Genomic DNA, 19,583 nt, shown 5'->3' on the forward strand with positions numbered 1-19,583 from the left:
ATGGCTTTTTATCAGGACCTCAGACTTGAAGGAAATAAAAGAATTGTCCTTCGACTAAGGAGAGATACAGTACCAGTCAAAAGTCTGGACACGCGTGCTCGTTCAAGGGTTTTCTTTATTTCTACTATTTTCTACATTGATTTGTCAACTATTAAATAACACATACTGAATCATGCAGTAACCAAAAAAAGTGTTAAACAAATCAAAATACACTTCCGTTCAAAGTCTGGGATCACTTAGAAATGTCCTTGTTTTTGAAAGAAAAGCATATTTTTTTATCCATTAACATAACATCAAATTTATCAGAAATATAGTGTAGAGATTGTTAATGTTGTAAATGACTATTGTAGATGGAAATGGCTGATTTTTAATGGAATATCTACAAAGGTGTACAGAGGCCCATTATCAGCAACCACTACTCCTGTGTTCCAATGGCATGTTGTGTTAGCTAATCCAAGTTTATAATTTTAAAAAGCGAATTTATCATTAGAAAACCCTTTTGCAATTATGTTGGCAGAGCTGAAAACTGTTGTCCTGATTAAAGAAGCAATAAAACTGGCCTTCTTTAGACTAGTTGAGTATCTGGAGCATCAGCAGCATCACTGTTGACATTGAGACTGGTGTTTTGCAGGTACTATTTAATGAAGCTGCCATTAGGGACTTGTGAGGCATCTTTTTCTCAAACTAGACACTAATGTACTTGTCCTCTTGCTCAGTTGTGCACCGGGGCCTCCCACTCCTCTTTCTATTCTGGTTAGAGCCCGTTTGCGTTGTTCTGTGAAGGGAGTAGTACACAGCATTGTACAAGATCTTTAGTTTCTTGGCAATTTCTCAGAGGAAATAGCCTTCATTTCTCAGAACAAGAATAGACTGACAAGTTTCAGAAGAAAGTTCTTTGTTTCTGGCCATTTTGAGTCTGTAATCGAAACCACAAATGCTGATGCTCAACTAGTCTAATCAGAACAACAGTTTTCAGCTGTGCTAACATAATTGCAAAAGTGTTTTCTAATGATCAATTAGCCTTTTAAAATGATAAACTTGGATTAGCTAACACAACGTGCCATTGGAACACAGTGGTGATGGTAGCTGATAATGGGCCTCTGTACGCCTATGTAGATATTCCATAAATAATCTGCTGTTTCCAACTACAATAGCCATTTACAACATTAACAATGTCTACACTATATTTCTGATCAATTTGATGTTATTATTAAAAACAAGGACCCCAAACCATTGAACAGTAGGGAATATTTTACATTTGAGATTCTTCAAAGTAGCCACCCTTTGCCTTGATGACAGCTTTGCACACGCTTGGCATTCTCTCAACCAGCATCACCTGGAATGCTTTTCCAACAGTCTTGAAGGAGTTCCCACATATGCTGAGCACTTATTAGCTGCTTTTCCTTCACTCTGCAGTCCAACTCATCCCAAACCATCTCAATTGGTGAGTTGGTTGATTGTGGGAGTGGGTGATTGTGGAGGCCAGGTCATCTGATGCAGCACTCCATCTATCACACCTGCTCCCTCTTCCCCTCTCTGGCGCGCCCGCTTCTGCTCTCTGGCGCTCCCGCTTCTCCTCTCTGGCGCTCCCGCTTCTCCTCTCTGGCGCTCCCGCTTCTCCTCTCTGGCGCTCCCGCTTTCCCTCTCTGGCGCTTCCGCTTCTCCTCTCTGGCGCTCCCGCTTCTCCTCTCTGGCGCTCCCGCTTCTCCTCTCTGGCGCTCCCGCTTCTCCTCTCTGGCGCTCCCGCTTCCCCTCTCTGGCGCTTCCGCTTCTCCTCTCTGGCGCTCCCGCTTCTCCTCTCTGGCGCTCCCGCTTCTCCTCTCTGGCGCTCCCGCTTCTCTTCTCTGGCGCTCCCTCTTCCCCTCTCTGGCGCTTCCGCTTCCCCTCTCTGGCATTCCCGCTTCCCCTCTCTGGCGCTCCCGCTTCTCCTCTCTGGCACTCCCGCTTCCCCTCTCTGGCGCTCCCGCTTCTCCTCTCTGGCGCTCCCTCTTCCCCTCTCTGGTGCTCCCTCTTCCCCTCTCTGGCACTCCCTCTTCCCCTCTCTGGCGCTCCCTCTTCCCCTCTCTGGCGCTACCGCTTCCCCTCTCTGGCGCTCCCTCTTCCCCTCTCTGGCGCTCCCTCTTCTCCTCTCTGGCACTCCCTCTTCTCCTCTCTGGCGCTCCCTCTTCCCCTCTCTGGCGCTCCCTCTTCCCCTCTCTGGCGCTCCCTCTTCCCCTCTCTGGCGCTCCCTCTTCTCCTCTCTGGCGCTCCCTCTTCCCCTCTCTGGCGCTCAAAACCTGTCATCAAGGCAAAGGGTGGCTACTTTGAAGAATCTCAAGTATAAAATATATTTTGATTTGTTTAGCACTTTTTTGGTCACTACATGATTCCATATGTGTTCTCATATTTTTTATGTCTTCACTATTATTCTACAATGTAGAAAATAGCAAAAGAAAATCCTCCAAACTTTTGACTGGTAATGTATGTCTTTGTATAGAGCACTCCCTCTCCTGATACCCCCTCATCCCCAAAGGCAAATCCCCTCTGCAACTTCTCCTATGTCTGTCCATGTTGCATGACAGGGTGATGAACATGACACACAGGAAGTCGGACGTGAAGGTCAGATTTGAGGGGTTATAAGGGGGCGGTGCCCCACGTTAGCCCAGAAAATGGGAACCAATCCTGAGTTAGCGAGAGTCAGACAAAATACGCACCACTGAAGGCACTTCTTAAACAACAGTGCTTCTGTTCTATGAATTCAAAGTTCAGAGAGATTAAACCAGGGCCTTCCACGCAGAAGAAAGAATTGACATTCTGTGTTTCTCTTTCTTTTCTTCCCCGTCACACAATATGCAGCTTGGACTATCTGCAAAGGGACGGCTGGGGGCTGATGCGGAAATGGGGAGCCAATGGCCTCCCAACACCAGAAAATAGCTTGCTTTTAAGGACAGTGAAGACAGCAAGGGATAATAAAAAATAATAAAAAAATAAAAAACACAACAAAAGTAACCAACCCCATAATCTACCAAAAAACCTGGAGAGCATAAATTTCAGTCTTAGACAGCCTTGGAGCAGGAGAGGGCTCAGTATAGTACAGTACAGTACAGTAGGACCCAAAGCTGCCTTGCTGCACAGTCCACTATGGCGGTTTCTTAATTGATTGGTCAGTTGCTAGGTCAGTTCAGTTGGTTGGTGTGTGTGTGGGGTGTGTATTAAAGTTGGAGATTTGAGGACCCCCCCAAGGTTGTAGAGACATAGAGAGCATGGCAGACCAGCTGAGTAGGGTGGATAGGGGAAGTTGATCTTTGACCGGGCCCCCTGTGGCCCTAGTCATCTTCCCCTCCCCCGTACATATCGGCCAGCTTCTTAAAGCGGGGGCCCCAGTCGTTGAGGTAGTCGTAGTCTTGGTCCCCTGTGCTGGAGGAGTTGAGGGAGCTGACGGATCCGGCCGTGGAGCCACTGCCCTCGTAGTCAAACACCAGGAGGGAGTCATATGGAGGGGCCGTGGGGTCGTTGTCTGCCGCCCGCAAACCCTGGAGGGAGATAGAGAGAGGAAAGAGTTAATAGTAAACAGGCTGACCTGTAGGGAGGGAGGGGGGTTAAAGTGGAACTGACAGCATTTTAGCAATATTAAAATCTGTTCATATACACCCCTAGGAAGAATATGACACTTTTTAAAAAACATTTTCTGACAAGCGAGCACTTAGGTATGGTCATTTTCACATTTTCATAAATTATTAGAATGTTTGGGAAGTACATATACTAAGACATTTGTGAAAATTCTATAGCAATATAGAGGAGAGGGAAAGCTGTGCGTTTGGACAATTAATAGACACTGCAGTAAATAAAACAGAAAAAAACCTGTCTCGTCCAACACAGGAGTCTACCAGTGTGCTATAGCCAATCAGAGCTACAGTAGGCCTTTATGTAAACAAGTCATTTGCCACATGGGCCTGCCATCATTCACTTTGAAAAGGACTGTGTGTTTACAGACAGTTGCAACAGTGCGACTTTAAATCGTTAGAACGCATTTGCCAAAAGCTAAAAAAATACACCTGAATGGATTTCTGCAAATATGTAAATCCCACAGAGTCCTCTTACATTTGGGAACTTTACAGTGCTATTGATCAAACTACCATGAAAGGGTAGGCTTTCTCTCCCTCAGTTATGCACAACAACAACAACAAGGTCAACAACTAATGCTAGCCAGAGCAAGATGAGCTAAAATATAACCAAGGAACATTAGATAAACCCTCTCAAACTTTTACAGTTAGTTGGCCATCAAAATTGCACTGATAAACGATGGGGTAGCCTACTCGTCCTTCTGCAGCCTGCCTGCCACTGCTTGTCCCAACCAAGCACCCAAGCTAGATTGCTAGCTAGCTACTTCCAGACACAAATGAGAGAATACCTCACTCTGACCATTTTACTCGCCGTAGCAGAGCTGGTTAGACTGTTTACATGTTAATAGAGCACAGGCTGAGGAAGCATCACAGCAAAGGCCAACAGGATTAGCAAGGTTAGTGTATAGTACTACAGAGAGACAGAGGAGGGTAGGCTTTCAGTAAGATAACATACACAGGCTAAGGAAACACCATAGAGGAGATGGGAAATGTTGGCATACAGGCAATATATTGAGAGTGACAGAGTGATGTCATTGGCAGGGATGTAGAATCCCCAAGGAGGAGGATACAGTGGGCAGCCGAGCCATCATGTGTTTGTGTTTTGCCAGACTGCTGGAGCGAGATTAGTGTGTGTGTGTGTGTGTGTGTGTGTGTGTGTGTGTGTGTGTGTGTGTGTGTGTGTATATGTGTGTGTAGGCAGAATGGATCAAAGCTGAACAGCTGCCAATACTTCTCAAGTGTGAACATGTTGTCACGGCGCCTGTCAGTCAAAGCCTTCTTGCACGAGTGTGTTTAAATTGGGGTAACGTACACACGCATGTGTGCGTACATGTATGTGTGTGTGTGTTTGAGTGTGTGATAACAGCTGTCAGGTAATCTCCATCTCCACTGTTGCCAGAGCTCAGAGGATTGAAGCCTGTAAACAAACAGCACGCAGAAAATGCCACCATTTATGCAATATCATCCTCAGATCTCACACATTTACCTGAAACAAAAGGTGCATCAAATGTTTCTTAGAAATAAGGAGGTACACAGTAAATGCACCTCCACATCTTTACAGATGTCTTCATTTTTTATTTCAATGTCTTTTGTAGTTGTGTATTGTAGGTTAGTCATTGTGCCTTGTATGTGGAATTGTGTCTGTGTTTGTGTCAGATCCCAAGTAGAAAAGTGCTGCGGACTAAACCGTATCTTGATAAAGAAATAAACAAAACAATACTATGACCCCTGGTTGCCCCCCTCACCTCGTTGATGAAGTCCCCAATATCCCCAGGGTGGGGGATGGCAGGTCGGATGGGATACTGGGACTCAGGGATGATGGGGCGCTCGTCCACCCTCCGTACTCCCAGGGGCTTACTGATGATGTGCTCCAGAGAGTCAGGCTGCTGCAGCTGGCTTAGGTCATAGTCCTGCACAGAGACACACACAGACAGATGATACAGTCAACCTCAAGACATAACTAACTTGCACTCTGTGTTTGTGGGTGTATGTGCAATATATATGCGTATTCAGATCACTCAACTTTTTACACATTTTGCTACGTTACAGCCTTATTCTAAAATGTATTAAATTAAACAAAATCCTCAGTAATCTACACACAAAACCCCATAATGACAAAGCAAAAACAAGATTTGAGAAATGTTTTCACATGTATAAAAATACAAAATAAAATACAACTTATTTATATAAGTATTCAGACCCTTTGCTGTGGGACTCGAAATTGAGCTCAGGTGCATCCTGTTACCATTGATCATACTTGAGATGTTTCTACAACTTGATTAGAGTCCACCTGTGGTAAATTCAATTGATTGAACATGATTTGGAAAGGCACACACCTGTCTATATAAAGGTCACACAGTTTACAGTGCATGTTAGAGCAAAAACCAAGCCATGAGGTCAAAGAAATTGTCCGTAGAGCTCCGAAACAGGATTGTGCCAAGGCTCAGATCTGGGGGAAGGGTACCAAGACATTTCTGAAGCATTGAAGGTCCCCAAGAACAAAGTGTCCTCCATCATTCCTAAATGGAAGAAGTTTGGAACCACCAAGACTCTTCCTAGAGCTGGCCGCTTGGCCAAACTGAGCAATTGGGGGAGAAGGGCCTTGGTCAGGGAAGTGACCAAAAACCCGATGGTCACTGACAGAGCTCTAGAGTTCCTCTGTGAAGATGGGAGAATCTTTCAGAAGGACAACCATCTCTGCAGCACTCCAGCAATCAGGCCTTTATGGTAGAGTGGCCAGACAGAAGCCACTACTTGTTAAAAGGCACATGACAGCCTGCTTGGAGTTTGCCAAAAGGAACCTAAAGGACCATGTTTCTCTGGTCTGATGAAACCAAGGTTCAACACTTTGGCCTGAATGCCTAGCGTCATGTCTGGAGAAAACCTGGCACCACCGCTAACGTGAAGCATGGTGGTGGCAGCATTATACTGTGGGGGTGTTTTTCAACGGCAGCGACTGGGAGACCAGTCAGGATCGAGGTAAAGATGAGAGAGATCAGAGAGTACAGAGAGATACTTGATGAAAACCTGCTCCAGAGTGCTCAGGATCTCAGACTGGGGAGAATGTTCACCTGCCAACAGTACAACGACCCTAAGCACACAGCCAAGACAATGCTGGACTGGCTTCGGGACAAGTCTCTGGATGTCCTTGAGTGGCCCAGCCAGAGCCTGGACTTGAACCCGATCTAACATCTCGGGAGAGACCTGAAAATAGCTGTGCTGCAACACTCCCCATCCAACCTGACAGAGCTTAAGAGGATCTGCAGAGAAGAAATGGGAGAAACTCCCCAAATAAATGTGTGCCAAGCTTGTAGCATCATACCCAAGAAGACTTGAGGCTATAATTGCTGCCAAAGGTGCTTCAACAAAGTACTGAGTAAAGGGTCTGAATACTTACAGTACGTAAATGTTAATTTTATTTTTTTCATACATTTCATTTGCTAAAATTAATAAAAACCTGCTTTGCTTTGTCATTATGAGGTATTGTGTGTATATTGATGACAAAAAACAAACAATTTAAGCAATTTTAGAATAAGGCTGTAACCTAATAAAATGTGGAAAAGGTGAAGGGGTCTGAATACTTTCCGAACGCACTGTATACTGTAAACATACATGTATATGTTTACAAGTCTGTATCTGTGTGTGTGTCTCTCAGTGTGTGTCTCTCTGTATGTGTTAGTCTCTCCGTGTGTGTGTGTGTGTCTCTGAGTGTGTGTGTGTGCATGTGTGTGCATGTGTACCTGGTCCTCCTCTCCCCCTCCTTCCTCGTCGTATTTCAGAATGTTATCTCTGACATCGTCCTCTGGGTCGATCAGCAGCTGTTTGGTCTGCCTCTCCTTCTCTCTACGCTTCATCCACACCACAAACACTAGCACCATACCTGGAACACACACACGACACCTCTAACAACACAATAATACTGCAAAACACACAATGAACACACATTAAAGAATACCTTTCAACTGCAAAACACTCAGCCAATAATCCTTTATTAACACACTTCTACAACAAAACACTTAAACCACATGATTGGCCTACGGCAAAATACACAGCCAACACATCTTTAACAACACAGACTGCAAAACACTCAACCACACAAAAAGCTCTACACATTTATAGAGCATAGGACTGTACCACTATACACAAGAGCGAAACCCACGATGTAAATGTGATCCATGAGCACACACCACAAAACAAACCACCAGCAGCACCTTAGCAAGACAACTCCACATTAAAACCACTGTCTGACAGAACCCAATAATAAAACCCATGGGGTCACACACTCAGAGAAAACACATTCTGGTGGCCAGCTAGGCATTCATCTAAAATACAACCTGTATGCTATTGTGTTTACTGCATGGTAAATGTTTGATTTCAAGGCCCAAACGAGAGAACAGCAAATCATTACCCTCTTCAGCATCTGGTAAGAAAGGTGGTTTAATATACCATGTGATCATAAGGAGGGATCTGATGTATTGTGTGTAGGGAAGAGGTAGTGGTAGCTACAGGTAGAGATCTTCATAGGTCCAAAAAGTTGGACCCATTCTGAAATGAACCTGGGGCTTTCCCAACCGGACCAATATGCAAAATCTTTAAAAAAAAAAATTTTTATTCAACTAGGCAAGTCAGTTAAGAACAAATTCTTATTTACAATGAGGGCCTACCCCGGCCAAACCCGGATGACACTGGGCCAATTGTGTGCCGCCCTATGGGACGCGCAATCACAGCCGGATGTGATGCAGCCTGGATTCAAATCAGAGACTTGCACTGAGATATAGTGCCTTAGACCGCTGTGCCACTCGGGAGACCTGTTCCGAACTGACTGAAGGACAACTAGACCCGTTCCGTATAAACCTGGTCAGATCCAGACCCTGTCCGGTCTGATCTGAGGGAAGCAGCAGAAAAGTCATTATTTAAACTACTTTATTATCTGGAAGTGATCAAGTGCGAGAGGAGGGAGAAAGAGGTGCAGCTCTAGCAGGCGGGGGAGGGGCTGTACTGTGAGTGAGTGACACAGGGAGCAGGAAGGAAGGAAGGAGGGAGGGAGAGACGACTCAAACTATAGTAGACTAATAGCTGCCATAGCTAGGTTATTTATCATAAAATATGATTACATAGTACCTGTCTTGACTGCATCAAACCCGGGAGATGCTATTTAAGCTAGCTAACGTTAGCTAGCTAGGCTAATTGAGGCTGCAGTGCATTCGCTTTTTCATCCTACAGTTACAAATACAACTCCATTTAGAATATTAATCAGCAACCTACCCGTTGGCTCTTGGTCGTTGTAGCCTATCCTTCTCCTTTTAATTCTATCATTTTAATTCCATCTTCCATTGATTAAATATCTCCTAATTTTGCCACACACGGAGGCTCTATGACTGTAGCCTAGTACCGCTTTGATGTCTTACGATTGGCCAACAACAAGCTACTCCCGTCACGCTCCACACTCGTGAAAAGCAAGAGCAGCAGCATAGATTACTGCAGCAGTCACATTCTGATCTGTAAGGGGCCTTCCGGACAAGTCATTTAAAATGACATATACCCAAGACTCCTGACAATCATATCAGATTCGACCCAGACCCGTGACATTCTTTACACTTCTGGATCCGGACCCACTCGGGTCAGTCTCGGCTATTCGGGTACAGGTGGATATGTGAAGACCTCTAGCTACAGGGGGAGGGGAGAGGAAGCGAGAGGAAGGAAGATATGTCTGTTTTAGGGCTGTGAAATTAAAAATATTTTTTTAGAAAGTTAATCAAATAAAATGTTATTGCTCACATACACGTATTTAGCAGATGTTATTGTAGGTGTAGTGAAATGCTTGTGTTCCTAGCTCCAACTGTACGGTAATATCTAACAATTCACAACAATACACACAAATCTAAAAAGTAAAATCCTCAGATTTGCTGTGATTTAAGATTAAATTTAAGATTTTTCATACAAAAAACATTACAGGAATATTGACGTCTTGATTTTATCTAAAGTAACTAAAATTAGGTACAGTTGAAGTCGGAAGTTTACATACACTTAGGTTGGAATCATTAACTTCTTCGAGATAGGGGGCGCTCTTTTAATTTTTGGATAAAAAACGTTCCCGTTTTAAACAAGATATTTTCTCACGAGAAGATGCTCGACTATGCATGTAATTGACAGCTTTGGATAGAAAAAACTCTGATGTTTCCAAAACTGCAAAGATATTATCTGTGAGTGCCCCATAACTAATGCTACAGGCGAAACCAAGATGAAATTTCATACAGGAAATGCCCCAGATTCTGAAGGCGCTGTGTTCCAATGTCTCCTTATATGGCTGTGAATGCACCAGGAATGAGCCTGCACTTTCTGTCGTTTCCCCAAGGTGTCTGCAGCATTGTGACGTATTTGTAGGCATATCATTGGAAGATTGTCCATAAGAGACTACATTTACCAGGTGTTCGCCCGGTGTCCTGCGTCAAAATTATTGCGTAATCTCCAGGTCCATGCGCGTTCCATTTCTTCAGAGGAGAAACCAAACTGCCATGAATGATTTATCATCGATAGATATGTGAAAAACACCTTGAGGATTGATTCTAAACAACGTTTGCCATGTTTCAGTCGATATTATGGAGTTAATTTGGAAAAAAGTTTGCGTTGTAATGACTTAATTTTCGGGTTTATTCTTACCCAAACGTGATGAGCAAAACGGAGCGATTTGTCTACACAAATAATCTTTTTGGAAAAACTGAACATTTGCTATCTAACTGAGAGTCTCCTCATTGGAAACATCTGAAGTTCTTCAAAGGTAAATGATTTTATTTGAATGCTTTTCTTGTTTTTGTGAAAATGTTGCATGCTGAATGCCAGGCTTAATGCTATGCTAGGCTATCAATACTCTTACACAAATGCTTGTTTAGCTATGGTTCAAAAGCATATTTTGAAAATCTGAGATGACAGTGTTGTTAACAAAAGGCTAAGCTTGAGAGCAAATATATTTATTTCATTTCATTTGCGATTTTCATGAATAGTTAACGTTGCGTTATGGTAATGAGCTTGAGGCTATAAATAGGATCCCGGATACGGGATTGCTCGTCGCAACAGGTTAAACTCGTTTTTCAACCACTCCACAAATTTCTTGTTAACAAATTATAGTTTTGGCAAGTCGGTTAGGACATCTACTTTGTGCATGACACAAGTAATTTTTCCAACAATTGTTTACAGACAGATTATTTCACTTATAATTCACTATATCACAATTCCAGTGGGTCAGAAGTTTACATACACTAAGTTGACTGTGCCTTTAAACAGCTTGGAAAATTCCAGAAAATAATGTCATGGCTTTAGAAGCTTCTGATAGGCAAATTGACATCATTTGAGTCAATTGGAGGTATACCTGTGGATGTATTTCAAGGTATACCTTCAAACGCAGTGCCTCTTTGCTTGACATCATGGGAAAATTAAAAAGAATCAGCCAAGACCTCAGAAAAAAAATTGTAGACCTCCACAAGTCTGGTTCATCCTTGGGAGCAATTTCCAAATGCCTGAAGGTACCACGTTCATCTGTACAAACAATAGTACGCAAGTATAAACACCATGGGACCACGCAGCCGTCATACCGCTCAGGAAGGAGATGCGTTCTGTCTCCTAGAGATGAATGTACGTTGGTGCGAAAATTGCAAATCAATCCCAGAACAACAGCAAAATACCTTGTGAAGATGCTGGAGAAACCGGTACAAAAGTATCTATTTCCACAGTAAAACGAGTCCTATATCGACCTAACCTGAAAGGCTGCTCAGCAAGGAAGAAGCAACTGCTCTAAAACCGCCATAAAAAAGCCAGACTACGGTTTGCAACTGCACATGTGAATAAAGATCGTACTTTTTGGAGAAATGTCCAAAAATAGAACTGCTTGGCCATAATGACCATTATTATGTGTTTGGAGAAAAAGGGGAGGCTTGCAAGCCGAAGAACACCATCCTAACCGTGAAGCACGGGGGTGGCAGCATCATGTTGTGGGGGTGCTTTGCTGCAGGAGGGACTGGTGCAAATAGATGGCATCATGAGGAGGAAAATTGTGGATTTATTGAAGCAACATCTCAAGACATCAGTCAGGAAGTTAAAGCTTGGTCGCAAATGGGTATTCCAAATGGACAATAACCCCAAGCATACTTCCAAAGTTGTGGCAAAATGGCTTAAGGACAACAAAGTCAAGGTATTGGAGTGGCCATCACAAAGCCCTGACCTCAATCCCATAGAAAATTTGTGGGCAGAACTGAAAAAGTATGTGCGAACAAGGAGGCCTACAAACCTGACTCAGTTACATCAGCTCTGTCAGGAGGAATGAGCCAAAATTCACCCAACTTATTGTGGGAAGCTTGTGGTAGGCTACCCGAAACATTTGACCCTGTCACGCCTTGGTCTTAGTATTTTGTGTTTTCTTTATTTTTTTGGTCAGGCCAGGGTGTGACATGGGTTTATTTTGTGGTGTGTTTTTGTATTAGGGTTTTAGTAGGTATTGGGATTGTGGCTGAGTAGGGTTGTCTAGGAAAGTCTATGGTTGGCAGGTGGCAGGTGATTATCGTTGTCTCTGATTGGGAACCATATTTAGGCAGCCATATTCTTTGAGTGTTTCGTGGGTGATTGTTCCTGTCTCTGTGTTAGTTGTCACCAGATAGGCTGTATAGGTTTTCACATTCCGTTTGTTGTTTTTGTATTGTTCGTGTTTTTTCTTTACTAAAGATGTATCGAACTAACCACGCTGCATTTTGGTCCGACTCTCCTTCGATGGAAGAAAACCGTAACAGACCCAAGTTAAACCATTTAAAGGAAATGCTACCAGATACTAATTGAGTGTATGTAAAATTCTAACCCACTGGGAATGTGATGAAATCAATAAAAGCTGAAATAAATCATTCTCTCCACTATTATTCTAACATTTCACATTCTTAAAATGAAGTGGTGATCTTAATTGACCTAAGACAGGGAATTTTTACTAGGATTAAATGTCAGGAATTGTGAAAAACGTTTAAATGTATTTGGCTAAGGTGTATGTAAACTTCCAACTTCAACTGTACTTTGAGAAAGCACACTTTCTTTAACCTGAATGTCAACTTCTTTTATATTGCATTGTTGTTTTTAACTGTATAGATTATGTATTTGGGATGTTTTCAGCGTATTTTCAACACTTTCAGTCAATGCGATCAATTACAATTGAGAAAAATGTCTACACTCAAATTAAAACTGAACTTGATTAAACTAATTAACTCTGACAGACGATGTCCAGTCAGTATACTCACTGAGCAGTATGATGATACAGATGAGTATGGCTATGATGGCTCCAGTCCCCAGTCCAGCAGCAGCCACAGCCCCGACCAGGGTGCAGTCTCCGTTCTCATCACACGGACACACCTTGACCTTTATAATGGACCTGTTGGAGAGAGGAGGGTTCCCCGAGTCGCTCACAATCACAGGCACCTCATACACCCCAGGCTTCAGATACTGGATCCGCAAACTCAACCGGGCATAGTCACCTGGGAGTGGAGGGGAGAGACATACTGTTAATACCCAATATCAGAACACTTAAACACTTTTTTTTAGGCACTGCCTCTAACCCTTCTTAGGCACTGCCTCTTCTACCCCCAAATCTACATCTGCTGGTCCCCTCACCGTTGAGACGTGACACAGTCCAGTTGCGTCGTATGCTGGCGGGGAAGGTGGGCAGCTCGAATACAAAGGGTCCCACGTTGGGGTCCGTGTCTGAGTCTGCAGCCGTTATGTTGATGCCGGCGTTGCGGTTGATGCGCTCACAGATCTGAGACTCGCGGGGCAGCAGAGATGGAGCGTTGTCATTCACATCTATCAGATAGATCTGGAGGGTTCCTGTACCGCTGGCCATGGGAGAGCCTGGGAAGAGGACAGGAGAGGGGGAGAGTGGAGGAGAAGAAGAGGCAGGAGAGGGGAAGAGTGGAGATGAGTTAAGGGAAGAGGCTATTGTTACTGTTGTTGCTATTGTTAAGCAAACATTTACGGCCATGCATGTCTCACACACAAACACACACACACATGGCCACACAGCCGCACACTGATCAGAAAACAATACAGAAATGCACAATGGAAATAGAAGGAACAGCACGTCAGAAATCAGCTCAATGTAATTGAAGTATCCATCAAATCTAACCACTTCTGGGAAAAATTGAACACACCAAACAAACAACATGAAGAGTTACAGTATCTATCCAAAACAGAAATGTATGGATAAACCACTTCTCCAATCGTTTTGGCTCCATAATAAAGAACAAAACAGCAAAAACATATACATGATCAAATACAAATCTTAGAATCAACTATTAAAGGTCCTACAGCAACACCTAGATGTTCTGCACAGATTCTGTCACACCTGGGTGCTGACAGTAAATCTCAGTAAGACAAAAATAATGGTGTTCCAAAAAAGGTCCACTTGCCAGGACCACAAATACAAATTCCATCTAGACACCATTGTCCTAGAGCACACAAAAAACTATATGTACCTTGGCCTAAACATCATAGCCACAGGTAACTTCCACAAAGATGTGAAAGAGCTGAGAGACAAGGCAAGAAGGGCCTTCTATGCCATCAAAAGGAACATAGAATTTTACATACCAAAAATACTTGAATCAGTTATAGAACACATTGCCCTTTATGGTTGTGAGGTCTGGGGTCTGCTCACCAACCAATAATTCACAAAATGGGACAAACACCAAATTGAGACTCTGTTTACAAGGTAAAACACCAAATAATGCATGCAGAGCAGAATTAGGCCGATACCCACTAATAAACAAAATCCAGAAAAGAGCTGTTAAATTCTACAACTACCCAAAATGAAGCCATTCCCAAACCTTCCATAACAAAGCCATCGCCTACAGAGAGATGAACCTGGAGAAGAGTCCCCTAAGCAAGCTGGTCCTGGGGCACTGTTCGCAAACACAAACAGAGCCCCAGGACAGCAACACAATTAGACCCAACCAAATCGTGAGAAAACAAAAAGATCATTACTTGACACATTGGAAAGAGTTAACAAGAAACAGAGCAAACGAGAATGCTATGTCCCTAAACAGAGAGTACACAGTGGCAAAATACCTGACCACTGTGACTGACCCAAAATGAAGGAAAGCTTTGACTATATACAGAATCAGTGAGCATAGCCTTGCTATTGAGAGGCGCTGCCGTAGGCAGACATGGCTTTCATAAGAAGACAGGCACACTGCCACTTCCTAACCACCACTTCCTAACCTCCTGCCAAATGTATGACCATATTAGAGACACATATTTCCCTTAGATTACACAGACCCACAAAGAATTTGAAAACAACTCCCATATCTACTGGGTGAAATACCACAGTGTGCCATCACAGCAGCAATATTTGGGACCTGTTGCGACACGAAAAGGGCAACCAGTGAAGAACAAACACCATTGTAAATACAACCCATATACACAACCCACATTTATGTTTAATTATTTTCCCTTTTGTACTATTTGCACAACTATTTTATCTATTTCACTTGCTTTGGAAATATAAACATATGTTTCCCATGCCAATAAAGCCCTTTGAATTGAAAGAGCGAGCGAGAGAGAGAGAGAGCTGCTGACATTTGGCTGTGACATTTGGCTGTTCAACCTCCCCTTATTTCATACAGCCAAATCCCTCTCATCACAACCCATCTCCCTACATACACAGCTCACACACTCGCCAGAGACAATAACAAATTAATATAACACAATAAAACAGTCCGTGGATATTTTGTGTGTGTGTGTGTGTGTGTGTGTGTGTGTGTGTGTGTGTGTGTGTGTGTGTGTGTGTGTAAATATAAATGTATACATAAACAATATGAAGGCCATTTTTATTGATTGAGTGGACAGATGGAACATGGCCACAATACATTTAGAATTCAGGGAAAGAAGGAAGAGAGAAAAGGCCTTCAGCAATCAGAGAGACAAGACAAAAAAGACAGAATGACAAAGTACAGCAAGAGGAAAGAGAACAAGTCAAAATGTGTAATACAGAGGAAGAGAGAGTATACTAGAGAAAAAGAGAGTAATGTGTGTGTCAAAAATAAAGAAAGTTAGAGACTGTCTGTCTCAGACTAAATGAGAGAGAGAGACTGTGTGCAGCAGTACTATCAGCTCAATGCTGTTTATTGAGAGTTTTTGTCAGGGGGGCGGTGACCCTTGCTGCCTCCAATTAGGAGTAATTTCCCTGCTACGCCCCGCTGGCTCAGCCAATGGTTAGTGGGGAAGTGTCCCAGAACCAAGCCCGGGACGGAGATAAGAGCTCTGTCATTTACCAAAGATTTATGTAAAGCTCACAGATCTGGCAATTAAACTTGGCAACGGTGCAAGACATTTGACAAAGATGGAAAAGGAGGGGGGGAGTGAGATAAAGAGTACTACAGAGGAGCGGGAGAGAGAAAGAGAGAGGAGGGAGAGGGGTACCAGAGGAAGATAAACTTATTACTCTTCTGTTAAGGCTAACTGGGAGTAGGCCACGGAAACCCCTAAAGTGGAGAATAAAAGTAAAAATGTGGGTTATAAAATGGAATATTAAGGATATCCTGCAGTTATGATAATTTACATCAGTTACCAGTTCATAACCCTTGACCTTATCAGCAACAACAGGAGGCATGACATTTAACATGTGGGGATTATCATCTCAATGTTGGCTCTTGTTCAGTACTAGTCTCCAATACTATGATGACCATATTCACCACCAGCAGAGGTGTGTAAACCGGGTAGCTACCATACAGTACGTTCTCTGTAGTCTGTATAGTGACAAAAGGACCATACTGTATGTTCTCCTTTCATCAAGTCTGTGGATACTATGTCCCCAATTCCACTTCACTGCATACTGTATCCATCTCTACTCCGGAGTCTGTATGTTCTCTATTGGAACAAAGCAGTGAGGGGAGAGTGGTAAGACACACATCACATTGCTTTTGTGTGCAAAGGCTAGCACACACACACACACACACACACACACACACACACACACACACACACACACACACACACACACACACACACACACACAAAGCCCGGAAGGGTTCCCCTGTCTGGTGGTTTAGTATCCCCTGTCTGGCGGTTTACTGTCCCCTGTCTGGCGGTTCACTGTCCCCTGTCCGGCGGTTCAGTTCCCCTGTCTGGCGGTTCAGTTCCCCTGTCTGGCGGTTTACTGTCCCCTGTCTGGTGGTTTACTGTCCCCTGTCTGGCGGTTTACTGTCCCCTGTCTGGCAGTTTACTGTCCCCTGTCTGGCGGTTTACTGTTCCCTGTCTGGCGGTTTACGGTCCCCTGTCCGGCGGTTTAGTTCCCCTGTCCGGTGGTTTAGTTCTCCTGTCTGGTGGTTTAGTTCTCCTGTCCGGCGGTTTAGTTCCCCTGTCCGGCGGTTTAGTTCCCCTGTCTGGCGGTTTAGTTCTCCTGTCTGGCGGTTTAGTTCTCCTGTCTGGCGGTTTAGTTCCGCTGTCTGGCGGTTTAGTTCCCCTGTCCGGCGGTTTAGTTCCCCTGTCCGGCGGTTTAGTTCCCCTGTCTGGCGGTTTAGTTCCCCTGTCTGGTGGTTTAGTTCCCCTGTCTGATGGTTTAGTTCCCCTGTCTGGCGGTTTAGTTCTCCAGTCTGGCGGTTTAGTTCCCCTATCTTTCGGTTTAGTTCTCCTGTCTGGTGGTTTAGTTCTCCTGTCTGGCAGTTTAGTTCTCCAGTCTGGCGGTTTAGTTCCCCTGTCCGGCGGTTTAGTTCCCCTGTCTGGTGGTTTAGTTCCCCTGTCTGGTGGTTTAGTTCCCCTGTCTGGTGGTTTAGTTCCCCTGTCTGGTGGTTTAGTTCTCCTGTTTGGTGGTTTAGTTCCCCTGTCTGGTGGTTTAGTTCTCCTGTTTGGTGGTTTAGTTCCCCTGTCTGGTGGTTTAGTTCCCCTGTCTGGTGGTTTAGTTCTCCTGTCTGGCGGTGTAGTTCGTTAATCCCGGTCATGTATGGGGGACATGTGGAAGCAGCTTGCTGAGGCTGATAGGAGAATTATGGGGGTTTTAACCAGCTAAATAAATAATTATGTTTGTGTAAATTCCTCAAAAGGATTTGTAATAATGTTTTTTTCTTCATGTCGGCTAAAAGATTTCAGGTGTGAAGAAAGGACTTCTAGCAAGCCTCCCTTATGTTCTTTAAAGAAGAAATAAACAAATCCATAGGCGGGTTAAAACAGATGTTTGTGTAGGTGACAGCCATGATAATATGTTAGCTCTCTCTGACTGTGTTTCTCTCCTAAATACTGTACCCCCCCCCCCCGCTTTATCTTTCTGCCTCCTCTCATCCTCCCTTCTTCCCTCCACCCCCAGCGCATCCATAATCCCTCTCACTTTATCACTGCAGACATTCCCCCTACACCCACACAGTCTGCAACACACACACACACGCACACGCGCGCACACACACACACACACACACACACACACACAGACAGACACAATTTCCCAATAGCACCTAAAACTGTGATCTAAATAATGAGAAGGAAGAGACAGAGGTGAATACAGAAGCGGAGTGCAGAGACAACACGTCACAAGGAACTTTCATAGGGTCAGAGGGCTTTGAAAAAGTGTGCAAGGAGAGAGACAGGGACAGAGAAGAAGAAATGGAAAAAGAGAAGGGAAAGGAAAGGAGAGAAAAAGAGAAAGTGCGAGCGGAGTCATGGAAATTAAGGGAGCGTGTCAGCCCTAATGGGTTTGCTGTCTAATCCCCCCCTGTGCTGCAGGAAACAACACAGGAAGTACACGTCATGGTCTCTGAAGTTGTCAATCACTGTTAACACGCACGCACGCACAAGCAATGTCAATCATGCTTCAAAGCCGTCCCAACTTTGGATAAACACACCAATGCACTGCATGTCACTGATAAGGCACTTTGGGAGGGGGAAAGCACTCGGTTTGCTTCCGCATGAGAGAAAAAAAGTGTTTTTGTTTGCTGTGATTGAGTTTGTGCTCGGTTAAGCTTGAGCTTTGACTGGGTGGAAGAACAAACTGGATGTCCCACACTCAATGCCATGGGCAGAGGAGAAAGGAAGAAAGGAGGAAAAGAGAGGAGAGATGGAGCAAGAGAAGAAAGGACAACGGATCGATACAGCATGACTAGCTCTCGGTAACCAAGAGTTTCCGCTCTAACTCAGCTGTAGTCATGCCTCTGCTCAACCCCGTGAGACCACGTTTTTCTTCAGCATATCATCTCTTTTTTCTCTCTGTCATCTCTTTCTGACACACACACAGTGGACACAGTCTCACCGTTATCGACTGCGAGGAAGGTGGCTTCGTAGATGTTGTTTTTGACGTAGATAGACTCTCTGTCCAGGGTTGCCATGGTGACGATCTGACCGTTGGTGGTGTTGATGGACAGCCACTCAGCTGGGTCGGCCAGCTTAGAATACCTGGACAGAAAGAGGGAGGAAACAAGTTGAAAGAAAGTACACATATTGTACTCACTCTTCATCTGCAAGGAGGAGGAGGAGGAGGGTAGCATGTTAACCCTTTACACTTCGTGGAATTTGGCTGATATGGATTGGGCTAAATTGAAATGTTTCTTACAGAAGAAATATGAAAATGCATAACAATTGTAGCAATTGAAAGGAAACAGTTTGGAGATTATGGGAAGATTATTAGACTAAAAGGTGAGGACACAACAGTTCACCTGACAAGACTGAATCCAATCATTACACTGTTGATTTTATGTTATGGCCAGCCACCACAGGCTAATAGGGATTTTTCCCCCCTTTACTCTAATCAGACTGAAACTTAATCAGTTGAAAGTATACATAAATAAGATATTATTGTATTACAAATTGTATTTATTTTAACATTTAAATACGCGAATTAGGCAAACGCGAATTAGGCAAACCATGCTCGGGGCGGCAGCGTAGCCTAGTGGTTAGAGCGTTGGACTAGTAACCGGAAGGTTGCAAGTTCAAACCCCTGAGCTGACAAGGTACAAATCTGTTGTTCTGCCCCTGAAC

The 19,583-nt window shown here is 44.0% G+C and overlaps 2 protein-coding genes across 2 annotated transcripts in view; both read right to left on the minus strand.

The window, feature by feature from the left end:
* Positions 1 to 475: 475 nt before the first annotated feature.
* The window catches only part of LOC115102119 (cadherin-4-like), a 555,321-nt gene continuing 536,213 nt past the window's right edge, over positions 476 to 19,583 (minus strand). Inside the window, exons 12-17 of the mRNA XM_029621715.2 lie at positions 18,859 to 19,001; positions 13,242 to 13,478; positions 12,872 to 13,105; positions 7,343 to 7,482; positions 5,348 to 5,512; positions 476 to 3,512 (exon numbers count right to left, since the gene is read on the minus strand). Of these exons, the coding sequence (XP_029477575.2) occupies positions 3,306 to 3,512; positions 5,348 to 5,512; positions 7,343 to 7,482; positions 12,872 to 13,105; positions 13,242 to 13,478; positions 18,859 to 19,001 (1,126 nt within the window). The 3' untranslated portion in view covers positions 476 to 3,305. The remainder of the gene's footprint in view (positions 3,513 to 5,347; positions 5,513 to 7,342; positions 7,483 to 12,871; positions 13,106 to 13,241; positions 13,479 to 18,858; positions 19,002 to 19,583) is intronic.
* On the minus strand, positions 1,512 to 1,895 carry LOC115101866 (octapeptide-repeat protein T2-like). Its single transcript, XM_029621334.2, has one exon. It carries the CDS (start codon positions 1,893 to 1,895, stop codon positions 1,512 to 1,514), a length of 384 nt encoding a protein of 127 aa, XP_029477194.2.

Source organism: Oncorhynchus nerka, linkage group LG20 (assembly GCF_034236695.1).
Source record: "Oncorhynchus nerka isolate Pitt River linkage group LG20, Oner_Uvic_2.0, whole genome shotgun sequence".
Classification (NCBI taxonomy): domain Eukaryota; kingdom Metazoa; phylum Chordata; class Actinopteri; order Salmoniformes; family Salmonidae; genus Oncorhynchus; species Oncorhynchus nerka.